The sequence below is a fragment of the Phasianus colchicus genome, chromosome 5, assembly GCF_987193195.1.
Source record: "Phasianus colchicus chromosome 5, bPhaCol1.hap1.1, whole genome shotgun sequence".
In the NCBI taxonomy this organism is placed as follows: Eukaryota; Metazoa; Chordata; class Aves; order Galliformes; family Phasianidae; genus Phasianus; species Phasianus colchicus.
Window position 1 is genome coordinate 13,225,787 of NC_143440.1, and position 26,596 is coordinate 13,252,382.

General features: G+C 43.2%; 2 protein-coding genes across 9 annotated transcripts in view; one reads left to right on the forward strand and one right to left on the reverse strand.

Moving 5' to 3' along the window:
- TPH1 (tryptophan hydroxylase 1) overlaps positions 1-26,596 on the reverse strand; it is a 282,192-nt gene that overhangs the window by 17,376 nt on the left and 238,220 nt on the right. For both annotated transcript variants that reach the window (XM_090140548.1, XM_090140539.1), the window contains 4 exons: positions 12,561-13,279; positions 3,416-3,598; positions 2,988-3,065; positions 2,183-2,267 (listed from right to left, as the gene is read on the reverse strand). The gene's annotated coding sequence lies outside the window, so the exon portion shown is untranslated. Of the gene's footprint in view, positions 1-2,182; positions 2,268-2,987; positions 3,066-3,415; positions 3,599-12,560; positions 13,280-26,596 lie in introns of those variants that run through there.
- KCNC1 (potassium voltage-gated channel subfamily C member 1) overlaps positions 942-26,596 on the forward strand; it is a 116,312-nt gene continuing 90,657 nt past the window's right edge. For 3 of the 7 annotated variants that reach the window (XM_090140532.1, XM_090140536.1, XM_090140537.1), the window contains exon 1: positions 942-1,979. In XM_090140532.1, coding sequence (XP_089996658.1) covers positions 1,410-1,979 — 570 coding nt within the window. In that variant the 5' untranslated portion in view covers positions 942-1,409. The remainder of the gene's footprint in view (positions 1,980-26,596) is intronic. The other 4 variants (XM_031614015.2, XM_090140538.1, XM_090140535.1 and 1 more) reach the window with 3 other exon arrangements.

Sequence of the window (26,596 nt, forward strand, 5' to 3'; positions counted from 1 at the left end):
CTTTCCAAATTTCAGGCTCGAGCTCACCGTTCTCCTCTCATTCTCTGCTTTCCTGCTGCCAACTCTCAAAGACTTCAGATGGCCTTTCTGTGCTGGGGCTTCTCAGACCCCTCCCTGTACCTCGGCCTTTCATGTTCAACACTGGCGCTAAGCTGCCGCCTGGCTGCTCTTCTTGGAGGCTCTTGGAGCTCAGCAGCTGCGGGTGGCTGCAGTACAGCATTGCCTTGGTTCAGCCTCACATTCCTTAACTTCACCACGCTTCAGATTTCCGTGCTCTCTTTTCCCACAGTTCAGGCAGACAAAAAACATCCAGCTCTCGGCCTTCCTTCTGTCCCGCCAGCCTCATAAGCAACCTGTTGCCATTCACGCAGGCGAAGCAGGCATTCAGGCCTCTCTGGCGCATCCTACCACAGCTCCTGCAGCGCTTCCCTCCTCACCCCAGCTGTTGCCATGCCCGTCTCCCTCCCCTGCACCCCACACGGGACACGTACACCGGGGCAGACGGGGCGTTTTGCCGCTTTGCCTGAAGGCGAGCGGCGCGGATTCACCCCAGCGCTGCCGGAGCCGCCACTCGGGCGGGCTATGGGACGGGGGCACGGGGCACCGCTCCCGCTGGCGGGCAACTCCGGACTGTCGCCGCGAAGGGGGGGCGGGCGCGGCGCCCTCGAGGCGCGGCCGGCATTAGGACCCGGCGCGCGGCGGCGGGCGGGAGCGGCGCGCCTGCGCGAGCGGGCGGGCGGGCTGCACCGAGCCGCCGGAGAGCGGCGGCGGCAGCGGGAGGAGCGGCGGCGGCGTCGCGGGTCCCCGCCGCCCGCACCGGCCCCGAGCCCGGCCAGGCAGCGCGCTCGGCGCGGCGAGGAGCGCAGGAGGAGGCAGCGGCGGCGCGGCGCTGTCCGTTCAGCACCAGCGAGGCCCCGCCGCCCCCGCCAGGCGGGGCGGGCGCAGCCCCGCCGCCCCCGGCTGCCGCCGGCTCGGACCCCGCAGCCCCACGGCCGAGCGCCGGAGGGCACCGCCGCTGCCGCGATTTTTTCTTTTTTCCTTAGTATTTCTTTTTTTCCCCTCCCTCCCAGCTGGGTGTCTTGGCCACATCCAACCGGCAGGGACCTCCCCCTCCGCCCCGTCCCCGCTCCCCAGCCTCCGCAGCTCCCCGCGGCATGTCCCCGCCGCCCCTTCCCGCCCCACCGCCGCGGCCGCAGCCTCCGCGGCCCCCGCGCCCCTGACTGAGCCGACGGCGGCGCGGCCCCGGCAGCCCCCAGAACCGCGGCCGCGGGCGCCGAGCGGGAGCGGGGCCCTGACCCGGAGAGGGGCTCGGCTTCGCAGCGCCTGCCGCCGAGCAGCCGTCCCCTCGCGGGCTCGCCGCCCTCCGTGCTCGCTTGGATGAGGCTGCGACATGCCTGATAAGAGACGAGATGGGCCAGGGCGACGAGAGCGACCGCATTGTGATCAACGTGGGAGGGACTAGGCACCAGACTTACCGCAGCACCCTGCGCACCCTGCCCGGCACGCGGCTGGCCTGGATCGCCGAGCCCGATGCCCACAGCCACTTCGACTATGACCCCCGCACGGATGAGTTTTTCTTTGACCGGCACCCGGGCGTCTTCGCCCACATCCTGAATTACTACCGTACCGGCAAGCTGCACTGCCCCGCCGACGTGTGCGGGCCCCTGTACGAGGAGGAGCTGGCCTTCTGGGGCATCGATGAGACCGACGTGGAGCCCTGCTGCTGGATGACCTACCGGCAGCACCGCGACGCCGAAGAGGCTCTGGACAGCTTTGGTGGGGCGCCCCTGGATAGCAGCGCCGAGGACGGAGACATAGATGGCACCGGAGACTCTGGCGATGGCGAAGAGGAGCTGGAGATGACAAAACGCCTCGCGCTCAGTGACTCCCCGGATGGCAGGTCTGGGGGCTTCTGGAGACGGTGGCAGCCCCGCATCTGGGCGCTCTTTGAGGACCCCTACTCCTCCAGATATGCAAGGGTAAGCTACGCAACCAGCGCCCTCACAAAACGCTTCCCCCCTCGGTCCCACCTCCGCCCGGTGGCACCGGGCTTAGTGCCACAGGCAGGGTAGAGCAGGCATCCCAACAAGTGTGTGCAGACCTGGGGATGCAGGCCACGCTCTCAAGAAAGTCCCATGTGTGGGGCCCGAGTGGACGCCGTGGCATGAGCTCATGTACTCACGTGTGAGCTTCTGAGACCCTTGTTCTCCAGCGGGCTCCTAGTAACACACAGCCTGCGGCAGGTCCCGTTCATAGGCCAGGCACTCCTGTGGGAGAAGGGAGATCTCCGTTACACCAGGTATTTCCCTCTGTACACAGGCTTCCACAGTCAGCTATGCCCCAGCAGAGAGGCAGCTACTCCAGCCCTCTTTGGAGCTAACTGCTCTCCTTGTACAAGATGGAAAAGGGATCATGGAAACAGGGAGCTTAGAGAGCTGCTTAGCTTGGACAGGAGAGGCTGTCTGTTCCCTTCTCTTTTCTCATACGTATCATGTTAAATATTTATGATCCTGCTTCTCCGAGAATGGATAATTCAGTTGCTCACTTACCTCCCCACTCTGTCTTTTCCCTTGAGGGAAATGCAAAGTATTAATCAGAGGAGAGGGTTCATTCATGGTGAAGGGACAATATCTGAGAGGCTTCTCACCTGGCTACCAAAGGACAACCTCTCCCTCTCGGTGCCAGCAGTTTTGGAAAGGGATTGCACACTGGTGTGGTTCACCGCATAGATGGCAATAAAGATGGCCCTAAATAGGCACACAACTCCTCTAAGGAGTGCCTTGGTGCTTTTACATATGGGGATGGTGACATTGACTAGGGCCTGATTCTGCATGTGTAGTCAAAGGTAAAGAAAAGATTAAGTTCAGAGAGCGAGAGCAGGATTAACCCCCAAGGCATCTGTCTTGGTAAGCAGGAGGGATAGGTGGAGGACGGTGCCTTCAGAAAGGCATCAGCTTGGGCAGGTGTCACTTCTCTCCTAAACGTACCTTTATGGAGGTATAAAATTGCTGCTGGCCCTCCATGGTGATGGTTGGTGCTTCAGTGTGGGAGGATAAACATTGTTCCTGAGGAGGATCAAAGGAGTCAGCAGATTAAGGAGCAAACAGGATGGATGGGGGAAAGAAGTGGAAACACAGGGCACAGAGATAGGGAAGCTGGCTGGGCATGAATGGGGGGGGCACAGCAGCTGCTGGAGGCTGCTGGGCTGAGCAGAGATCTCCGTCAGGGAGCCGCCAGGTCTGCAGCCTGAATGAATGGGGAAAGCTGGAGCAGAGCCTGCACTTACATCTTGGTGCATTTCTAAACGTTCTTGTTTGCATACCCTTTGGAGGTTTCCTCCTTGAACAAAGAAGTAAATATTTTAAATGAATTCTTTTAAACAGCATGGAGGGTAAAGGAATAATAAAATATTTACCACAACATGAAAGGATGATGCTGTTGAACTGCAGCTTTCAAATCCCCGATTTCTGCCAAGGGAACATGGAAACAGAGAGGGAAGGCTGGAGGGCATCCTTCAAATGGCTTCATTAGCTTCCTTTAATCAAGCCCAACATTAGCAGGCGTTAATTTGAAGAGCAGATCTCTGGTGGCCAGGAATCTGTCGGTAAATAGATCTCAGGTCAAAGCAGTGTTCTTGTCCAAGATGTTGTGGAATGGTCCAAAGGCTAAATGGATAAAGCTGCTCCAATGAAAAGGCTACAGAGACTGAAACATCCTTTTCCTTGGAAGCATTCCAGTATCTTAGTTTGGAGGGCAAAATATATAACTGATAATGAGTCTTTCTTTGTGATTTACAGGCTGGAATCCTAGGAGGATATAAATTCCATTTCCTAATTCTCTATGGGGATGGGGTATTTCCATTTAGAAACAGGCATTTTATAGAGAGATTTTTTTTTCAGTGGTTGCCATATCATTTATTCACAGTTATATATGCACACCCGGTAGAATTCAAGCCCTGATTTACCTTTAACTCGTTCCTTCCCTAAAGGATTGTTAACTATAGAAAATACAGATTCTGAACTTAATGTATATACTGAATATTTCATAAGTTAAATATCATTCCTTAACTTGTATCTATGGAGACACAGGCTATACGCATTAATATTTCGTATGAAGGAAGATGGCTTTCATCATCAACACATGCACACACTGTCCATTAAGGAGACATTAAAAGACACTTAACATTTGCTAATAAAAGCCATACGTTATGGTTATGGATGTAAAAAGAGATGGGAGTCTGATTTATACTCCTGTAACCTAATGACAGACACTGCAAAAAGATCTCAAGCTCACAATAGCTAATTTACAGTAAAATAATTGATAGCATCATTAACAAGTGAATGGTATATTAAAGCAATCCTTGGTATAGCCAGGCAACAAACGGTGCTGCCTCCCTTATAATTGTGTACACTACTTTCATTTGCTAACTGTATCCTAGCCTTGCAAAAATTTAGATTCACACTGCCATTTTGTCATAAGTTTACATCACAAAACCTGTCATCCTAACTCATCTTAGACCTGTAATAGTGATGGTTACTATAAACGTACATATTGGACACCAAATGGTACGTCACAGTAACATCTTAATATAAGCACTGATTTACGTAATCCTTATACTATTACACTTGGGCAAGTACTAGTAGTAGGAATGTGGTACATGAATGTTAAGTGAAAACCTGCAGAAAACAAGATTTCTCTGGACTATATGTGGCACATGAATGCAATGAACATTCAGGAACTGTCTGTGGAAGGCTCAGCATTTACTCAAACCTAGCCATTCCTGGAGCCCCGTGATGAACACTGCTTACAAATACAAGAACCTACGACTACCTTGCCTCACCAGCATCCATCTCATACTAAATATCCGATCTCATTGTAGATCTTGATGTAGGTGGCCAGGGGAGAAGGGAAGAGCACTTGTGTGTTGCAGGCAAAATCAGCTAACTGCACATTTTGTCTGTTCGCAAACTTTAGCAAAGCATAAGATCCCAGTTACTAGCAGTTTGTACTGCCTGGGTTTATTTACATCCATGTTTTCTAAATACTAATTTCTTAAATAATGTAGTTCTTTCTAAAAAGATCAAACGTAATAAAACTGCTGCATGGGCTTCTAAATCTTATGAGAAGGTGGCTTGTTTCACATCACACCTTGCCTTAGACACCCATCTTAATAAAGTAAGGCATAATGCGCTTCTCCATAACAGAAAGGCTCCATGTTTTAGGTACCAGAGGCCAAGGCAGGTACCTGGAGGTCAGAACAGAACAGCAGATAAGGTGGTGGAAAAGATCAGCTTTACAAAGATACCAGGTACACATGCAGACAGGTGAGCATCCAGGTAGATTTTCAAAAGCATCTCCTCAGGCAGCCAAGTACCACCTCACGTTCCAGGCACCCAAACTGGTGAGCCATTTCTTCAAAGCTTAATAGAAATCCTTTCACATCTTCGGGCAACTTTGTAAATTTATTTTCTGCAAGTAGATGCAAAGGGAAAACCCTGCTCGGAGCTGCACAGAAAGCTGCACAGACACTGGAGCAGAGTACTGAGAGTTATGTTGTAATAGTTCCTGCCTCCTGTACTTGTTAGACATTGCAGGCCGTTCTGCACACACACAGTGCATGGAAAATATTTTCCTAGCACCCCGTCTCCTTCATTGTTACATCTGGGCACGCTGTTCGTACACAAGCAAAGCTCCCACTGACTTCACAGGGAGTCTGGCCAGCATGTATCTAACATCTCTGCCCCCTTCCTCCTCCTCCCCAGCAGGATAAGATGGTGCTGGTGTTCAAGCACAGCTGCTAGGTTAGTCAGTGGTTGGGAATCTGGAGCTCTCAGCTGAGATTCCATGTCAGTGCTCTCAGTCAGATTGGACAGTTAAGCTTCATTAATGGACCCTAAGGAAAGCTTTGTAGTCCTTCCAAATAAACACTTTAACTGTTCTTAAATAAAAGCTGGTTGGGTCCTATGGAAAGTCCTCAAGAGCTTGACTTGCCATTCTGGCATATGCTATATGGCTCTCATCTGGAAGAAGAGAGGCTTATGGCAAACATCACTCACTCTTCCCTCTCTCCCTCTGCAAACCTGCTTTTTTCAGTGGGGGATTTTTGAAAGACGGAAGGAGGCAGCAAAAGGATAGCAGGGAAGACATGAGAAAAAGGTGGTTCCCAGGAACTTCTTCCAGCTTTCTTCTGAACGTTCTAGAGTGCTTCTACCTTGTTGTGATCATTTCTCTGTACAGAATACATCCTATAGGTATGAGAAGGCCTATGGGTGCCGCCTCCTGACAACTGTACTTTCTTGGTGCTGAGAGGCTATGGGGATATTCTGCTCATCCCTTAACCTGGCCAAGCTCAGGAGAGCATCACTGCACAAGGAGAGCTTCTCCTGCTTCCGTCCCACAGGGATGCACTTGGCCTAGGGATATTCCAGGGACAGGTGCCTCAGGTGGTCCCACTACATGTGAGCAGGTAGGGAGGAAGAGGAGATCCACCCCCACACCTCCCCTCCCCACAGGCACCGCTCTCCTGGGGGGGTTTCTTCCAAGGGGCCTTAGTGAAGCTGCTGTCCCTCCCTGGGCCCTTCTGCAAAGCTCCCCTGCAGAGGCATGTCTAATCCTGCACTGAGGCGATTCTCACTGCACACTGACAATTAACCAGACAGCCTAATTTTAACTGCACGCTGCATTACAGCTCTGCAAAAATGAGAATCTTGCATAAAATGAAGTTTCCCCTGCGCTTGTAGCATAATGGAATTACAGATAGACATCTATTAACCACCATTCTGTCATTCATTATTAACACAGCTCCTAAAATCCCATCTTGTTCCTATTTTCTCCCATTGAGGGGAAAGCTACTACAAATCCTTACATAACCCACGAGGAAGCCGGGTATTGGCTCCTCTGCATGCTGGCCAAAGCAGCCTCTGCCATCCCAGCTGGAAAGCGTTGGCCAACTCCCAGGCTCTGTCCCTGCTGAGTTAGCCAAGGTGGGAACGAGCACACTCACAAATAACTCCTGTGAATTGTTCCTCTGGCTTCAGAAGTAATAAATTGTAAAGCCACCGCCAAGGAAAAAAAAACCTGATCGTGGCAGCTGTGCAGAATCACGACTTCATTGGTTCAAGTTGTTCAGAAACACACAGGAAGATGTGATGTCTGCCCGCAAAGTCTTACAGTCTTTGAAGTCACAACCTCACAGGGAGATAAGAGGGATGATGTTATCCACCTGACAAATCTCTGGCTGCACAGTGCACGCTTAGCAGTTCTAATTCATGGAAGGGTTGTTTTCTAATCCATTTGCCCATTTCCAATTTTATTTCTATTATTTTGAAACCTTAAAAAAGAACGGCATCTGTTGCCATTTTCATAATATTTTTTTAAAATCTTTCTTAATTATAATGTTTCTAGGTTACAAAATTTACTCAATTTAGCCAAGGCTAAGATTGCATGGATCATACAATCATATGCATATACATATATATGCCTTCCTATCACCACCACCTCCCACAGTGCTGAGTGGGACTTCCATATGAGGAAGGACTTCAGAACTAAACAATCCCAAAATACTTCTAGAAATGTAACCTTGGTGCCACTGAAATCAATGAGAATCCAGTGACCAGTTTCAGGATGGTATTTGGTCTCTTCTGTCTTTAATCCATCCCTATGTGTCTTCAGTTACTTTCACTGCCCTTCTCCTGACATTTGCTATTTTGGTTTTAGTTAGGAATGAAAGGCAACAAAATACGGTATTCTGTGTTGGTGCCTCACAAGTCATAGGATAAAAAGATCTCTGGATCATTTGTAATATTTCTATTTTAGAACTGCTCACAAAAATGTGATGCATTAGACTATACCTAGGAAAACTATTTTCCTGATTTGTTTTTCCTTATTTTGTATGGTCTAGCATTGAGTGATACTCATCTTTTTGGCTTTTTTAAAATACATGACTGATCTGTGTATATTTATGGTACTACTTCAGTACAGTCTATGCATACTGCCTTTCTTTTAACATAAGGAGAGATGGTAGCAAATCAGCAGAGAGGGAGCAGCCTTACTGTTGTTGAAATTCAGTGCCAGCATTACCAGCAGCTTCAAGGATAGAACTGCATTTTCCTGCAGTGTGGTTCAAGATAACAGATTAATTGCAGCGTACTGCCTTTTTAATAAATGCATTGCATATTTCCATTCCAGAGCACTGAGGTGTGATAGATGTTAGCAATTTATTAGGAACGTATATATTTAAATATGCATTTTCATAATCATTTAAGGTTCTGAGAATCTTTAGCACATTGCATCAAAACACTGAGCTCTGATATCGACAAAGCTCTTCATAATCTTAATGGCATTTTTCACTGCAAAGGGCTATAGAATACATCCCCATTCAAGCCACATGACTTCAATTAATACTCAATCAAATCGTATCCAAGTGCTGTATTTCATAATAAGAAGGGCAAGAGGGGTATTCAGATTGAAAAATTGAGCCCTAATTGATAATCAAGTAAGTAATCCTTTCTCATGCAAATACAGATGGCAAAGCTGAGTTTCCATTTTGTATAGGCTTGATTTAATGAAATTTCAGTGCATTCTTGTGGAATCACACTAACAGAACAGCCATTTTGAGATCTTTGCAACTGTATTGCAATTAGCTTAGATGCTGTATGCTGAATTTGATCTGAGGAAAGAACAGTATTAGAAGGCTGACTGGGTTTTCTCTGCTGAATGCCGCGTTATATAAATACGTGATTCACTCCAAATGGTACCCAGGAGGTACAGTGCTAGGATCGCATGAAATCAGCGATCTCTCAAGCTATGGAGAACCACTCCCTCCCCCCAGAAGATCAACAAAGCGCTGTCATTTCTCAGATAATTTGTACATTTCTCTCCTGTGCTCAGAAAGGACCCAGATTTGGCTGCCTGGAGCGTTTGTCTCTTAGCAATCTCTTACTCCAGGAATGTCCCTGTTTCCTGCAGGCTGAGCATAAGGCACTACCCAGCACGGGTAAAGGTGAAAGGGCCAGGTCCTAATTGATTTTTATTTCCTTCAGATATGAATTATAAGATATAATGGGGGCTCTAATAAATCATGCTATAAAAATGAAGAATAAATCTCAGTCCAAGGCTTTTTACAGCGATTGCTTATGATGTAAGACCCTTTAATGACAGTAAGTTAAAATTGCATTGTAATGGCTCTTTGTAAATGCAATAAATCTCTGCTTTCAGTGCGCTGCGGACAGCCAGCAATGTGTGTGCTGCACATGATCCACCAGCACAGGCACCGGCTGCTGGCACACACTTATGTAATTATGTTGATACTTCAGGAGCAGCTGCAAACCTCAGCACTGCTAGATTTACATTGAGAAAATGCTCAGTCAAGACCATCGTGGTGTCTTGACAACGTGAAACAGTTTAAAATACCCGACTGCCTTCTTATTTGAAAACCTGGGAAAGAATGCCCCTTTTAAAAAGCAGGGAGATGGATTGTTTGCTTTTAAATAACAAAAGGCAAAGCCTAGTCCTACTGAGTCCTAGGATTTCCCAGAGACAAATATGAGCTAAGTCAGGCATTTTGGTCTGCACAACCAAACTGAATACATCTTCTTTACTCAGTTTCCTGTATCATCTACTCAGCATTCACACACACAGACATGCATACATCAAAACAGAAACACACCAACAGAATAACGGCTCGTCCTACTGCAGCAGAATCCCTAATCCTGTCCATCTTTGCCCTCTGAAGCATTACCTTTATTACCCCAGTTAAAAGAAAGATCTAGTCAGTTCAGGTTGCTTATTATTTCACATGCATCAGAAATTCAGCTGCAGATTCCACTTTGAAAAACTCATTCCATTCACCCTATTCTATTTTTCACCTTGGATTCTTGCACTGTCTTCATTATGCCAGAGCAATTGACAGGTATGGATGGTGGAGGCCAGTGTTGTGATTTGTCTGGTCACAAATTGAATGAAAAACCTCAGTCAGAACGTTCTGAATTTATAACAGACTTCAGGAAAATGTATAAGGAGAAATCTCTAAAAATGCTGAGCACCTACAACCTCCAGTGGGATGGAGGTCATGTCTAGAGCGGAGAAGGACACGGATAAGGAGCTAAAAGACCTTCAGCCAAATCCAACCCCACTGCGTGGGAACATGAACACAGCTACCACTGATGTTAATCCAGCCAGAGACCCTTGTCTCTGCCAAAACTTTTCAGGACAAGGACAATTGTGAAATTGCCTCAACACCGAACGCAAAAGGACTCATCTTCACAGCAGCCTTTGATCTCTACTCCAAAAACAAAACAACATATTGGCCACACTGTGCTGTTCCTCTTTCTTTTCTTAGCACGGATCTCCCCGTTGCTTGTAGTGTGGAGTTTTGCAAGAAACCTAGTGACAATACATCTTAGCACTTCTTGGCAATGTGTCCTGCATTCTGCAGAACTATTTTAACTCAAGTTCTTTCGGTAGAGCACTTGTCAGGACAAACCTAACAACCTAACTATACTACAACTCAACCATTACCAGACTGAGTCAATTGCTCTTGTTTTTGTTGTTGTTGTTGTCTGGGAGAAAAGAGAGGTAGCAGCTAACTTTTATCCAAATTTTGCTTAAGCAGTGCTGAAATCACTGATAAGAGTTCAGTGTTCATCCTGCCAAGGAGTCCCAAAGGTGCTAGTGATTTTATTAAAAGACCTAAGGTAAATTTTAATCATGTATAGATCTCCTGAAATGTTAGTTATGTCTATGTAGCAGGAAATCAATACTGCAAAAGTGCATTTGCTGTTGCAAAAAAACCCATCTTTTGGAGAACCTGCTCCACTAAGAAAAGCTCATTTTACTTTGTGTCAGCGTGACAAAGACTGAAAGCAAATGTTTGAATTTCGGAAGCATTTCAACTCCAAAGCACATATTTACCTTCACATATATATAATTGTCAGCTATCATAACTCCTAACCAGCACACTGACTGTCTTCAAAGGATATCTGGGCTAGGACAACAGGTTAAGCCTTTGTTCTGATAGGGCATCTTTTGCATTCATGCTGAACTGCCTACACACTGCACTTTCAAGATCTCATTTAAAACAGAAATATACACAGAGTTACAAGGTGTGTGAGTTTATCAGAAAGCAAATTAAAAAAAAAAAAGCAGAAATTTGGACAGATGATTGAGATGATTGCAAGCAATTGAATTAATGCAGATTATCAAGAGAGCATTACTTAGCAGTTCTAACTAAAGTCATTATCTATGTGCCCTGTGTTGGCTAGCATTTACAGCACACCAGCTGTACAAGGGAAGGCCTCACTCATGTAGCTCAGTGGAGGAACATTTGCAGTGAGGCACAAACACACAAACAGCACTTGGTATTATGTCATTCATCCACATCCACATCATTTGGTTGTGTCTCAGCCCTCCTCACCTTCTATGAATTTTACTCCACAAGACATTGAATCTTAGTACATCACAGGAGAACTTTTCCTGGGTTACATTCTTTGGCTTTCCTGGTTGCATTCTTTGGCTTCCCCTTACAATGCATGCATTGCAGTAACTAGCACAATAGGTTTCTAATTTCCATTGAGACCTCAAGATGCTATTGCCATAAAAACACCAAATTAACAATAACCATATGTGGAAGAACTTTATACTACGCTTAGATAGTTTCCCAAACGAACTGAACTAGTGGACGAGAACACCTAAAGCTAGGATCCTTCTCAGGGTACAGTGTGCATATGAGATGTACCAACCAGTGCAAGGACAGCAGGGGTGGGCACCCTCATCCCTCCTGCATCATGGGGATTTAGCACTTAGTTCCTGCATCCTTACATCCAAAGCCAGACTTGTGAAAGGATGTAGCCATGTGAGTTCTAATTTACAATTCTCAAAGCACAAGCCCTGCAGACTTAATTTTTTCAGATGCACATTAAAACTTACCAGTTGCCTATAATACTGCTTCTGCATGGGCCCAAAATTACCTTAGTATTGCTAATAGCTACCTTCTATCCAAGTCTCATTAGTGCTGACAATTTTTTGTCACTAACAGGCACAGTCCTTTAAATGTACTTGAGCATGCCAACTACATAGAATATAAAGAATATAAACTGCTTTCAAGAATGTGCTGAAAACACTATAGGATACTAGTTTGTGTGCAAGTTTCCCTTACACAGTAATCCAGAGGCTATGGAGGGTTTGGTGTCTTTTTTTTTTTTTTTTTTTTTTTGCTAGGAATATGAAATTTAAAGTTCAGTAAATTTCTATAACTGCAGGATTTCATATTTTCATCCATCTCTGCTCAAGAGACTTCCTGACTTAGAAAGCTGCATCATCCAGACGGTGCAATCGACAGCTTGTACAGCTTGAGGAATTCACAAAATAATACACTGGGTATGTGACAGGGCAGCATTTCCCAGGAAGATGGAACTAAGAAGCTGTCTCATGTGATAATTCTGTGCTGACTACAGCAAGGTTAAGAGCAGATAACAGATCCAGGTAGTAACGTTGCTAGAGACCGCTCAGCTTAAGTTCTGTAGTTCTTTATATTCAGTTTCTCACTAGTTCAGAGTTAGTACCTGTTACGAAGTGACCAAATGTCATCAGGTGGCTCCAGAGTGAGCTGTAGGGTTCTCTGCACAGCCTCTATGGAGAAGGAAGGTACAAAATTACAAAAAGTATCATCTCAATGGACATAGAGAGGAATGTTGTTACCCCAGAGCCAAGGCAGCTCTGCCACGCTGGAATGCGAGCTCCCAAGTGAGCGTGAGGTCACATTGCATAATTTGTTCTGAACAGACCTATATTTCCCAGGGCTATCAGTCACCTTGCAGTCATGCCATGTAAATACAAGTATTCTCAAAATCTCTGAAGGCTGCATTTTCATCAATATTTTAACATAAACATACTTTTCATTTAAACTGATATTGATCTTTCGCATTTTATTACTTTTGAATGTTTCAAAGTGCATTGAAGAAAAGCAATCTCAATTAAACTACTGCCAGGATAGCTTGGAAAAGCACTGGAACCAGGTTTTGCAAGGTTATTGCCTTTTACAGCACATATGCTCTAGGTCTGGCATAAACAAATAACATGGAAATAAGTGATCAATAAGCATTCCTGCTATTACTTTCACTGCCTTCAAGATACACACAAAACCTGTTCAAAATCTTAGTGGAAACTATGAAAGCTAGATTGTTAAGTCTCTCCCTACTGTAATTTACCTTGTATAGGAGTCTTGCAAAGCTCTCTCATGAAGCAGAGGCAGTTTTACTATACTTTATCAAATCTCCTCCTGCTATAATAGAAACAATTGTGATAGAATTCAAAAGTGACAAATATTGGAAAAACAAATCAGTGCTTCAGTAGCTTAGTTGTGCAATCAAAAGAGCAAAACATTGGCATAATAAAACATCTTAAAAAATGATTTAATTAAAACAAGACATAGCAAAAGAATAAATGCAATCGTAAGAACTGTTGTACGTAACCACAGCACCAAAAAGAGGTATAAATGAGAAATGATGTTTCAATCCACAGCGTTTGGATTTAGGAATTAATTCAGTGTAACACCTTATTTTTATACCCTGATGAAGAAAAACAAAATCAGAAGAAAAGATTTTGAAACGTGAACATCGTTGAACACTTTAAAACCACTGCATTCATCCCATTTAATGTATGGCCATAAAGTCACATTGCAAAGCATTCTGTAAAGGAATCTGCCTGTCCCATTTCCCAGACTTAAGTAAAGACCTGCAGGGTAAAACTCCAAAGAACATTACAGTTTAGCTTCACTTATGTGCAACGGACTAAAAATGAATACTTAATATTTATATGAATCATTGTCAGTGTCAAGTAAGATGAAGTTTTTAAAAATAGAACCAAATCATGGAAAGAGATTTAAGACTCAGTGGGTAAATGCCACTTTATGTACGGTATTATTTATAGGCATTTTTCTAATCTGTTCTGTCATCTTGTCTCTTAGATTATTAGAAAGGGAGAAACTGGGAACTACGGCAAGTGTAGACGCAAAAGGAACCTTGCTGAGAACAGTGGCACAAATATGAGCAAAAACTGGAAAGTGTAGAGCTGTGCTTCTTGGTCTTTTATTTGGTCTCGTGTGTACTACAAGAAAACCATTTCAGCCTATTTTGTACATATAATCACCTGCATGAAGTAGTTTTCTGCACTTCTTTCATTCAAGTAGTGTTTCTCAGTAGCTGTATGGTGGGAGCAGCACACACAGTTATTCTTTGATTTTATGGCATTTCCTGCAAACATAAAGTTAAGTAGCTCTTGACTTCAGTGGCAAGGTCCAGTTCAAGCCATCAAGGATTTTAATCTTCTCTCTTTTTAGCAAGACAGTCCTAAACTTATTTTAGCAGGAAGATGTACGTGTTTACAGCTGTGAGAACTGTGGTCAATGTAAGCAGAGATCCTAGACATGAACGTGAGGAACAGCAGCTCTGTTTTTAGCCACCAGGATATCCTGCTTGTGTTCTTCATCCCAGGAGCCCAGCAGGTTTCTGCCAGCCTAGCAGGTGATTTCCACTTGCGGTGGCTGTGGGCACGTCACCAGTTCTCGTAGCTGCAAAACTGCTAGTAGAAATCCCTTTTTCTGTGGCATCCCCAGCTCCCCATTTTGACAACTTGAGCAAAAGAACAAAAAACAAGATTTCTGCTTTGTGGCTGTGCACGACTTTGTCCAGATACAGCAGAAGTTTGGTGTAAAGATTTCTCTAAAAGAGCTGAAACGTACACAGATGACACAAGGCTGAGAAAGATCTTCAGTAAAAAACTCAGTAGATGATTTATGAGCAGAAACTACCTTCCCAAGCCCTGTACCAAGTTTAGTGAGAGACCAGAAGCTGTAAAAGCAATAAAGATTTAGATACAGATGGAAAACGAATCTTCTCATTCACTACCTGAGCTGCCTGTAATGCGAGCTGTAATCAAGAACAAATTCCAGATGACACGAAGCCATCAAGCTGCAAAATCCCTGTTAGTGCTCACTGCAAGTCTTCATCAGAGTCCTGCTATTAAAATGCCCACAGGCCACAGAAACACTCTCAAGCCAAGCCACTAGCTCCAATGACAAACTCTACTAGTAAAAGTAGTCACCACTGACTTGCAGCTTAGGGTATAATCCTCTTTTTAATAACTAACAAACTAAGAAAAAAGGATCTCTCTAATTCCCTTTGTGCTGTTATTTCTGAATTACATTCCATGAGTTTTGCTTGCAGTCCTTTAGCCTGTTTGAGGTGTGCTTTTCTTATTTGTTTGTAAATCAGTTGAGAAAAAAACAGGCTTCTATGTAGATCAGGAGGATAAGGGTTCGCTTGTGAACTTTCATCACGCGATTCTCTGCCTGGCTTTGTGTTTCTGTAGCTCTTTCTGGACATGAAACTGCTCTCCCTTTAGAGGGATCAACATCTTGTCCTTCTGGCTGTGCCCCTTTCACCCGGAGTCTGCAGCACCAATTATGTTTTTAGGCAGTGTTTGTCACTGGATAACTGACCAGCACAGAGAGCACAGGCTTATGCAGGAGGAACAGCACTCATCAGCAGACATTCAAAGGACATTGTGTTGAAGCAGAAGTACAGAAAATAGCGGGTCCAGTGTAAGCAATAAGGAGGAAAATGTAGGAAACGGGACAAAGCAACAGCAAGACAGGAAGAGGCTTTAGAATTAGAAGAACAAATGACTGTGAGGATGGGGAAGTCTTGCTCTTCAGTGTCCGCTGCAGAAGAACAGCACTGGGACACTGGAAGGGGAAAGCAGGATGACAGATCACCTGCCTAGTGGCAGAGGAACAAGACAGTCAAGAGCATGAAATCTCAAACTGCGTTAACTAACAACAAATCCCCCCTTCTTTTTCAGCAAGGTGAGAATGACCTAATCAGAGTAATTCAGATGACAGCAATATGCCATTACATTCTGCATGTGCCACAAGCAAGAAAGCAGCTCTCACAAGAGGCCAGGAAGAAGGGAATTTTCAGTAATAGATTTTGTGGTCAAAAGAGCACATTTTGCTGTTGCAAACTTGCCAATGAATAAAAAAAGGGTTAGGCTCCACAGAGAAAAACCTCACATATTATCACCAGCGTTTGCACAAGAGAAGTCTTTGCTGTAAGGACATTTGAGGATTTTGGACAGTGTGTTCTGATGCACTCATTTTTTACTGTGGCATGTGAAGGTCGAACATGTTGACAGCTGGCACAAGAGCTTGGCAGAAAGAAAAGAAAAAAAGAAAGTCAATTTCATCTCTTTAAGAGCTCTACCAGCAGAGGCGTCACCTTCCCAACCTGGCCAAAACAGCTTTTCCTCTTAGGAGTCCTGCACAAGCATTATGGCCACCACCATGCACACTTGCACACATACTCACTTCTTTTCAGTTGTGATCCAACACCAAATGGGATTATGAGATTTCAGTAGGAAAACAAAACAAAACAAAATAAAACAAAAAACCCTGGCATAATAACTATATAGGGTACTCATGGACATGAGAATGAGCCATGAGCTCTTGCCCTGTCAGACCAAAAGATGCAAATGTCAGTGTCAAACCCCGTAAGTATTATTCCAGGGATGATTCTTGTGGTACATTAAATCTAGGGACAGTTAGCAGCCCTCAGCCCTTAATCCACATTACTCAAAAAGAAGGCATGGAATAAACAGGCAGTCTTTAACTGAGGATATATGCTGTCTAATGAAAAGATTTTGGCTTCTTATAAGTCTGTTCACTGAGGACTTCAATATGAATATGCCTAGAATTCAGTGATAGGTACAGCAATGGAAACAACAGGGAAGAGGTGTGGTAGCATAGAGAAGCTGTACCATCTCACATAGGAGACATAGGAATGCCCCAAGTCTTGCTCTGACTTCAGAAGTGACCTCTGACTACTCCCAGCTTCTTGAAAGTGATTTTTCAGCTATAATCAAGATAATAGAACATTATTTATCTACCTTTTCTGGGTATCCTAATGTATGCACTGTAATTTGGAGATGAAGTTTCATGAATTTTCAGATTGTGTTTGCTTTAAGCAGGTGATGTAAGGACATCTTTTTGACAGCAGAAAGATTTCTCAAAATAAAGTTCTTATCAAAATAAATCAGGCAGACCAGAAGGTAATCTTATCTTTGCTCTGTTCTGATTATTCAGCATTCTTCAAAAAGATTGACGAAAAATGAGAAAGCAAAGCTTTAATGATTCAAGAAGGTAGAATTTAGGACAATTTAAGGCCATATCTACAAAACTTATGCCAACAGTTAAAAATTCAGAAGATTCTTTTTGCTCTGTCAGATGAAAAATTAATGCAGGATGCTCTTAGCAGATTACTGATACTATTGACTACTAAATAATATTTAAGCAATGATAGAGTTTAGAAATGGAATACATATACCCCCAAGTTGATATTTTAAAACAAAGCATACAGAATTCTTGGTGAGTTATTCGTACCCTACATTTTAACTGGCCTCAGTTTGTAGGAACCTCATAAAGCCAGAAAACAGTCTAAGCAAATTAACCTCTTACTTTCACAACCTTTGCAATCTGAGCAGAGATTTCAAACTGAAGGAGGGGATGAGCCTTTGACTTTCATCTTGCCCACTGCTGGAAAACACACATCCTTCTCAGAACAGGCAACCTTAGTAAGAGCTGAGGGCTGCATCTAAACAAAGTGGGTCTCTTCCAAGAAGCCCAACACCCTACAGAATGAGATGTCAGAGCAGATGATGTGTGCGCTGTAGCCTGACATACGCTGATGCTCCCTGAGCAATCACAGGAAGGCAAAAAGCACATTTTTCTCAGCTGGGACGGCCTTATCTCTGGGAAAATCTTCAGTATTATGTGCCCTCTGACACGAAGGCTGCAGACAGATACTGAGGGTAAACTAATAGCTTCCTGAGGAAACATTCAGCTGGAGGTGGCGGAGGTACTGCTACTGATCAAGACGAGAGGCAAAGCAGTCAGGAGGGACACAGAGGAATGACACTGGGACCTTTTCTGTCACTTGCAGTGTGCTGGAAGAAGCAGTAACCTAGTTGTTCCCCAGAAGACTCAAGGAGTGAAGCAGACAACACAAGAGTTGCACATCTCCTTTGGAGATATGCAGAACACAGAGTGTTGGAGGTACGTGGGACCTCCTTGCAGTGATAGCCCAGTAAGTCTTGTAGGCAAGCAGAAAATGCCTAGGGGTCTGATACTGCTCAGGGGACATTGTGTTATTCAAAAAGAAATGCACTGATTTAAAAGAGTTCATTCTAACTCACAGTTTGATTTTTCATTATGAGATACAGTGATGGTCTGTAATTGCTTTTATCCTGGTTGTCTGATTCAAGGGATCTAAAATGGCAAATCTGACCTGTTTGTTTTCTAGATCTGTCTCTGAAGGTATCAGGAAATAACTCATTTTCTAAATGGAAGAATGAGGGAAAGCAGCTGGAAGTTTAACAAAATAATAAACTTTCTTCTCCAGTGATCAGTGATTAAAATTAATGTGAAGTTAATCAAAACTCAAAGTGAAACAAAAAAGAAAAAAAAAGAAAAAAAAAAAGGTCAGGAAGAAATTATATTAGAAATATGTTCCCCAGTCAATTGCTTGCTTTTCTGGCTTCAGCAATGTTATAATTTCAATACTTATGCAACCACCACAGAATTTTCTAGCTCTGAATTTTACTTTGAAGGCACCCATGAGCAGAAACTTCTCAACAAGCAGTTCCTTCATGTCTAAGCCTAAAAAAATTATTTTTCCTAAGAAAAAATCTAAAGGAATAAAATTCCTTTCAAGTTTCCTTCACATTTTCAGCCTTCTCAGATGCCACTGCTGCATCAGAGAAAAAAAATACCAGGCACCTTCCTTCCTGCTTACTGCAGATCAAGTCAAGGGCACTTTGATTCACACAGGAGACACTGCCTCATAGCATGCAGCTCTTGCAGAAGGAAATCCACTGGGTGAATCAGTTTGTAGCAGACTTTGTGCTGTGCCAGGTTAACAACATATGCATCCCTGTCCTTGTAGCACAGACTGGAAAAAAATGGTATTTGCTAAAGCTGCGTAGCCACAAACATTTTAAACATATACACAAGTGTCTGTAACATTTATGACTTGGCAAATTAACTTGCACCTCAGGCACACGTTTTGATGGTTAATTTTGAGCCCTAATGCAGCAGAGCAGTTTTCTATCTGGCTGGTGTCTATCCTTTTCAAAAGGCAAAGGAGTGCATAAATTATGTTTTAAAAGAGGTAGGCATTTTCTGCCCACGGTGTAGAGTCACCGTAGGTGGATTATTACCCAGGAATACCAACGAGGTAGGAAGTCTGTGATTTAACCCATTCTTTGTACTGTCTCTTTGCCTGCTATTTTTTTTTTTTTTCTGCTGACAGCCTGAAATTATCCATATGACAAGATTTTTCAGGTAGTACACCAGCACCATAGCTACATTTCAGAGAGTCAGCAGGAGTTAAAGCCCTAAAACAAAGATTTTGTTCTGAAATAATATCAGGTAAGCCCTGCAGGAGCATCCAGTTGCCTCTGCTGATGTTGGCAACTCTGAGGTTATTAAAGTTTACTCTTGTTAATGTTTTCTCCTCCAGACCCTGCACTAAAATTACTATTTATTAGCAGGACAAGATGGACTCTGAACAATCCTGCAGATAACGAGCAGGATTTTGAAGACTATTTCTTCAGCAGGTCAAAAGCAAGAATACTAAATCCATGAGAATCTCTCAGTGCTTAGTTTGAAAGAACTGCTCTAAAATCTAGTGATTCTTCTCTCTGAGAATGAGAGACAAGACTGAGTATCTTCCAGGCAAACTGGCATCTTCCATGCTACCTTGGGCTTACCTGAATAGTCTTTTTTCTCTAGAAAATAAACAAGCATCTTATTAGATTGAGCTAGTGCCACAAAGGTGCAGGCTGGGACATAGGCCTGCCCAGTCCCCTCCCATCACAGTGAGGATGCAGAGAGCTGCTGGTCAGCTTGATCTCCACGAGAAAGACCAAAGCAGAGTCAGCTTATGAGAGGAGAGAGGAAAGGTGTTTTTCTCTTGCAACAAAAACAATAGTTACACCACATTAGTCCACAGATCCAGTGGACTTGAGGACACCACTGGGGGAGAACCACCCTCCCTTGAGGGGAGCACAGGGACATTTCACCCCTGGGTGGCAGCAGCACAGCAGCTGCCCTTGCCACCTTCCTTGCCCTCTTTGGTTTCAAGCTGTCACCAACAGGCTGAAATTCTCATTTTTCACTCTGAACCTCAGGGGATACTTGGCAGAGTTTCAATCACAGCCAGAGATTTCCTACTTAATAAAAAAGGATGCTAAATAGCACCAGACCACCTTTCCTTCCTTCAGCAGCCTGCACACGGGATTGCTTAAGGGACCTGTTCTAAATCCCCTGTGAAATTTTTTCTTTGTATCCCAGTTTCTGCTTGCAGTGTTTATAGAACACAAAGTTATTTCAATTAACCTGCTGAAATCAGCCATCACATATGGGACATTAGAGTCAGGCTCCTTGCTAAACTGAAATTTGGGCAAGGGCTTTCTGACCACAGTAAGCTCCTCAGCTCACCTCTTCTCCTGAAGTTGTATTTTGTTCAATAATTGACCCTATCATCCTGTATGTGCTGGTATAGCTGAGCTGAAATTCTCTTCTGTCATTTTTTCAGGGCTGAAATTTCTACTTTGCAACTATTTCCACTCAAGGTAGAGAGAATACATACCGCAGCTTTTATGACTTTATTGTCCTGAATGTTATTCAATATTTGTTTACTGGAACAGCCAGAGGCACTGGTAAAGAACAAGGTCAAGCTATGCTTTCTCACTGAACTGAGAAGACTGAGATTTTTTTCAATGCAATTAATATGAGCAAAAGAACCTTAATTTATATTCATCTGTATACATGCAAGCACACATACCTGTATATATATACGTGTGTGTATGTATTTAAACTGAGAAACACTTTTTTTAGAACTACAAATATGGCATTATTCTCACTAACACCACATTAGATTGAGACTAGAAAAGATGTATTTCTACAGAAAATAGATCTTCTGGAATTAACCTCTTGGAGCTTAAGTCACTCCATGGTTTAATTTAGGAAAATTATTGGGAATTTTACAGAGTTCTCATACTCCTCTTAATGCCAGAAAAGATGAACTTTTAACAGCCAAGTTTTTTTTTTAAATAGGTATGATGAGTTAATTATTAACTAATTCTTACACATTTCTTTAGCATTCATAAAGTAGTTGTGTAATACAGACCCCTGTGAAGTAAAGCTATTGACTTCCTGTATCAGAATCCTCTAATTATTCTGGATTTCTTTTGGTTTGTTCCCAAGTTTGCCCCTCTGCATGAATAGGATAACACCAATGGAAATAGGTGTTTAAATGCCACTGCTCATTACCTGAAGCTGTTTTTTTATTGCCTATATTCTGTACCTTTTTCTCAGCAGAACAGTTTCCCAACATAATAAGACAAAAATGTGAGACAATACTTTAATACCTGTCTATCCAATTTTAAATCCCATACTACAGCCTATCAAAACCAGCTTCCCTGGGTGATGGATATTTTCCTCAAAGATGGCCACCGTCTTAGGCTTCATCAGAATTCTGCTTTCAGCTTTCTTAGCCAAGCAATTATTACAGGTACTTTAATTATTGTTTTTAAAGTCATCTTTTAGCAAGGACCATCCTAAAAGGAAAAGAGATTCAGAAGCTTCTGGTTAGAGAAACTGAACACAGAGAGGTTCAGAGCACAGTTGAGTGCTTCTAAGGCATCTGATGAAGTCAAGCACATGGTGTAAAGTGCTTCTGTATTACCTTCAAAGCATTAGATACCATATTGCTTATATACCGTATGCAGTTGTACCTTTCTCAGGAGGTTGATTTTACACTTTCAGCATGCACCCACTGTTAAAGAGACCAAATGCAGAAGCAACAGCTGTAGGTTTTATCCAACTGAAGCAGGATGTGTTAGCAGCTGCAATACTGGGAGCTCATGGATCCAGTGCAGCAGCCTGGATGTTATCCATCTCATTTCAGTATCTAATCTCTCTAGACACTTATAATATGCCACTCACTGGTGTGCTCCATCTTAGCTGATAGTGAAATCATTTAATAGAAGTGGGTAGTGAGGTAGGTGACAGGCTGATTGATGGCAGCGTCTTCATTTAAAGCTATACAACAATGCCAGCCAGAGGTCTAGAGCAGCTCAGGATTACAGCTCTGCCTAAAGTTGTCGGTATCCATGCAAGTTCATCATGCTGAGTGTGGCCTATACAGTCTAGCAAAGCATTTTCCTGAAAAACAAGTTGGAGATACTTCAAAACCATTTCTCAAAACAAAGAGCATCAGCATTTCACAGGATAGCAAACGGTGAGACGATGGTGAGAATAGTCATTTCTCCCTCCTGACAGTGAGAATCTGCTTTTCTGCTTCCTTAGAAGAAAAAGTACTGGTCTCTTGAAGCTACCTCTGATTTCACTCATCTCTAATATCTCAGTGGTAAAACCAAACACATAGACACCTCGAGACTACTCACCCTCAGTGTCACAGCCCTGTTCTGCACAGCATGCACACTGGAATTTCACAGATCCTTTGGGGCAAATTTTATTTCCTACAAATAGAGGAGGGAAGCCGGCAAGCACCAGAAATACAAATGCTAATACAGTGGGAATCCTGTAGAGAGCCATTCCTGCACAATAACACTTATTATCACAGCTCTGAAAGCCTTTGCCTCTCTGTCTCTTCATGGTGCTCCTGCTTAGAGATCCTGTGAGGATGGCAGAGCCCGCAGGGATTGCCACAGAAAGTCCATTCTTACTTGATGTGGCCCCAGCCAAAGCCTAAAGACAGGTTCTCACGTCAAGGAAAAGGGGGCTGTATTTGAGTTAGGGAGCAGGAAAGTTTGTTCTTTTCCTTTCTTAAGAGCCTTGAGTACATCAGGTTAATCATTCATGGTCACCTCTTCCCTGATCCTTAAAGCCAGCTGGTTCTAGGGAAAGCAAAGGCAGAGGAGTCCCCGCCTACCCTTGTACTTTAACGGAGACATAACCTGACTCCAGCCTCTGCTGCAACAAATTCCCTTGGATCCAATGGCTTTTCAATCCATAGCCAACCTCTTGTTCTGCCTTAAGGAAACAGATAAAGATTAATCTGGTCCTTTCCACCTCCATCAGTGCTCTCACAGAAACTCTGAGCCCAGATAGTTCAACAGTGACCAGCTCAAGAGTGTTTGAATATGTATTTATTCAGGCCTTGTGGAAAAAAAATCAAAGCATATTTCACTTAATTTATAAAAGAATATCTGGAGGTGGTGGCTAATTATATCCCAGTTATTCCATGCTCCATTCAAGCTCTACCTTGTGGGGCTCTTTCCAATCCAAAGCAGCACAAAGACAAGATTTCAGTAAAAACTAATATTCCACGGTGTTCAAATGGGCATAACTGAAAATATTTCCTTACCAGAGGCTCATTTGCAATGAGACCTTGACATACCAGGTGTTTCACCTCCTTCAAATGGCAGCGATAAGATGGAGAGAATTTGTTTGCCTGTGATTGACTTTCTTAATGAAGGAGCTTTATCTCGCCCAGTGCCATGTGTTGTTGTTGCAGTTTCTGTGGTAACGACTGACTGCAGAGAGCAAGAAGTGGTGGCACAGAAATCACTGTGAAGTGCTAGCATGTAAACAAAGGCTACCTTTGGTATGTTTTACATACGTACATTTTTTATTCACTTTATGTTCATTTTCTGGAATGCAATTGGTAATGTCTATGATATTTATTACTTGTATTTTGGAAGTCACTGACTAAATGTCCTAAATGACGTACTTTATGTGCCATCCTTTGCCAGTACGTAATGCAGCTTCTAATTTAGGATAAAACCCATTTGATATTTGTCCATATAGTCAAAATTCAATCTTTAATCCAGCCTAGAAAATCGGAGGAAAATCTCTCAATGAAAATCACAAGCTATTAAATCTAAAAGCATAAAAATATATATGTATAGTAACGTATATGAGCTAACCAAAACAAATAGAAGCTGACGAAATGGAAATTAGAGCAGGTAAAGCTTTTATCTATTCTGTTTGCCTGGAAGATATTGATAAACATTAATCTCAGGAGCGAGCTCAGGTCAGAGCACCAAAACTGTGTAAGCACTTCAACTGACTGAAGTGAAGTGCTGAGGAAGACTAGGCTGAATATCTTTCATTTAAAAAGACAATTCATATTCTGAGTTAAGATTCCAGCAGCCATACGCAAGACCTTTAAAATAACTCAGGAAATGCCTTCAGAAATCAAGACTGCAATGGTTGGTGCCATTTCTTTCACTACCCACATTTACTCACACCCTACTTCTCTAGAAACACATTCTCAAAATGGAAGCAAATTCTCAAGCACCAAGCCGAGATTCCAGTTTACTAAATTCTTGCAGAGTACCAAAGTTTCATTGAATAGAAACTAAGGCATCTAGATCAGTTTGTTTAGTCATGAAAATACCAGAAGAATGGAAGACAAACAAGTTGCAGGAATGGAAACTCCTGAACTAGTTTCCTACAAGCTTCTCACAGTCCACATATGCTTTACAAAATGTGTTTGTGTTGGCTAGGAGACAGCTGCTTCAAAATGGGGCAGTTGTTCCATTCTTACAGTCCAGATCTCAAGAGGGCTCTTAAACAGAGATTTCAGGCTGCCATAACCACAGTATTAACTAAATTATTTTCTTACCTGATGGGTAATAGCAATATTAAACATCCCATAAAAATATTTTGACGTATACTAACTGCTTTAAAGCCCAAATCCTTTGTAGTCAGTGGCTGATTGATGCTTGCAGAAGCAAGACTGAGCTATTTATGGACATCACTGTGTGTAAGGGTTACGTGGCCAGAATCAAACAGTGTTAGGACAAGATACTATGCTTGAAGCCTCCAGTTGTTCTGCTGTGAGATCACACCACAGCAGAGTCAGCTTCACTCAACTGCCAACTGCAGTCCCTGTAAGCCAAGGGTGCCATAACGGAGGTTTCCAGTTCATTCTGCAACACTCAGCTTGAACAGTGCTACAGCTGCATTTCCAGCTGGTACAGCACATTCTTTAATATTACATGACCTCAGCTTCAGAGCAGAGGTGGACCTTGTGTTGCTTTTCACAAGAGAGTCCTCCTAGGCAGTGTTGCTCTTTGGCTGTTAGCATTTCCTTTCACAATGGGCACGAGCTATTCTGTCACCTCTTGCCTGTTTTGTCATTGCTCTCCATGACGTCAGTCTGTCACCAGCAGGACTGCTGCTGAGCTGCTTAGCATACTGTAGTCTGTGCAGCTTTGCATCAAGAGAGGTGGCCACAACAACCCTCCTCATCCAGCTCAACAGCTGCTCCACTGGGGACAGCCTCAAGTCACCCAGAGCCATCCTCATACCACCCCATCAGTGCAGAAGAGAGGAAAAAAGCAAAGTCCCAAAGGCCAAGCTAACCAAGTCCCCCATGGATTAACTTTGTTTCAACCAATTGACATCACACAGCTGCCATGTGTCAGCGTAGCCTTTGCTCCTCACAGTTCCTTCTCCTTTGGCCTCACAGCACTATCACGTAATCTCCCTCATTTGGCTCAGAAGGCCAAACCTGGGCCAAACCCAGCTTTCAGTTTAGGCCTCTTCCTCCTCATCATTTTTAGAAAAAAAAATACTGCATTTGAAGGCAACTGGAGGCCTGATTCTGAACAAAGAGTTTACTGCTTAGTTCAGGCTGTGATTCTGAGGAAATATTTTACCCGTTGGATGCTCTAAGGCACTTGATGGATACTGAATAAGGGCTTTAAAGCATTCTAAAAGTACCGGATAACTCAAGTTTCCCAAATTTAAATAATAAAGAATGATTTCAAGAGGGGCAGGTATCTAAGCTAATTAACAAATCTCATCATGGATTTCTCCTTTTGAAGAATGATCCTCTGATTAAGTTTTTTAAATGTAGAACAACTTCAATAGTTGACATTTTCTAAACAAAGAAGACAAAAGATGAATAACCATTCTTGTACAAATTGCTAACTCTCATTTTACTGTAGGTAATACAATTTTTTAATTTTTTTTTTGAATGAAAATGAATGTAATTTGCAAGCTAACTACAGGTTTTCTGTTTATTTGGCCATCATTTCACCATATCTAGAGAAACATCATTCCCAGCTTTTATCCAAGGTAAATACACCTCATTGCTTCAGTACATAAACCATCATCTACCCTTTGGTTTATGAGATAACAGCGTTTAAATTATGATCAGCTAATATTTATCCTTGAATTAAAACAGTGATAATACCTATGCCACCCCAACAAATCAGACTATTATCCCCACACAAGCAGAAAAAAGATGCAAGTTATGTGCAAAACGATGAAGCATTTCAAGTAGTGAATATTTCAGTATGTCATGGGTTGACATGAGTTGAAACCCATGACATCCCCAGATATTAATGACATTGACCTTGTAGATCTGTAAACATTTCATTATCTACTGCAATGAGAACAGAAGCTCACCTGTATTCTGCTCTCCATACTCAACCAAACAATTCATCTGGTATTGACAGATGTCTAGGACAGCAAGACTTTTATGCTGCACTGATACTAAATAGA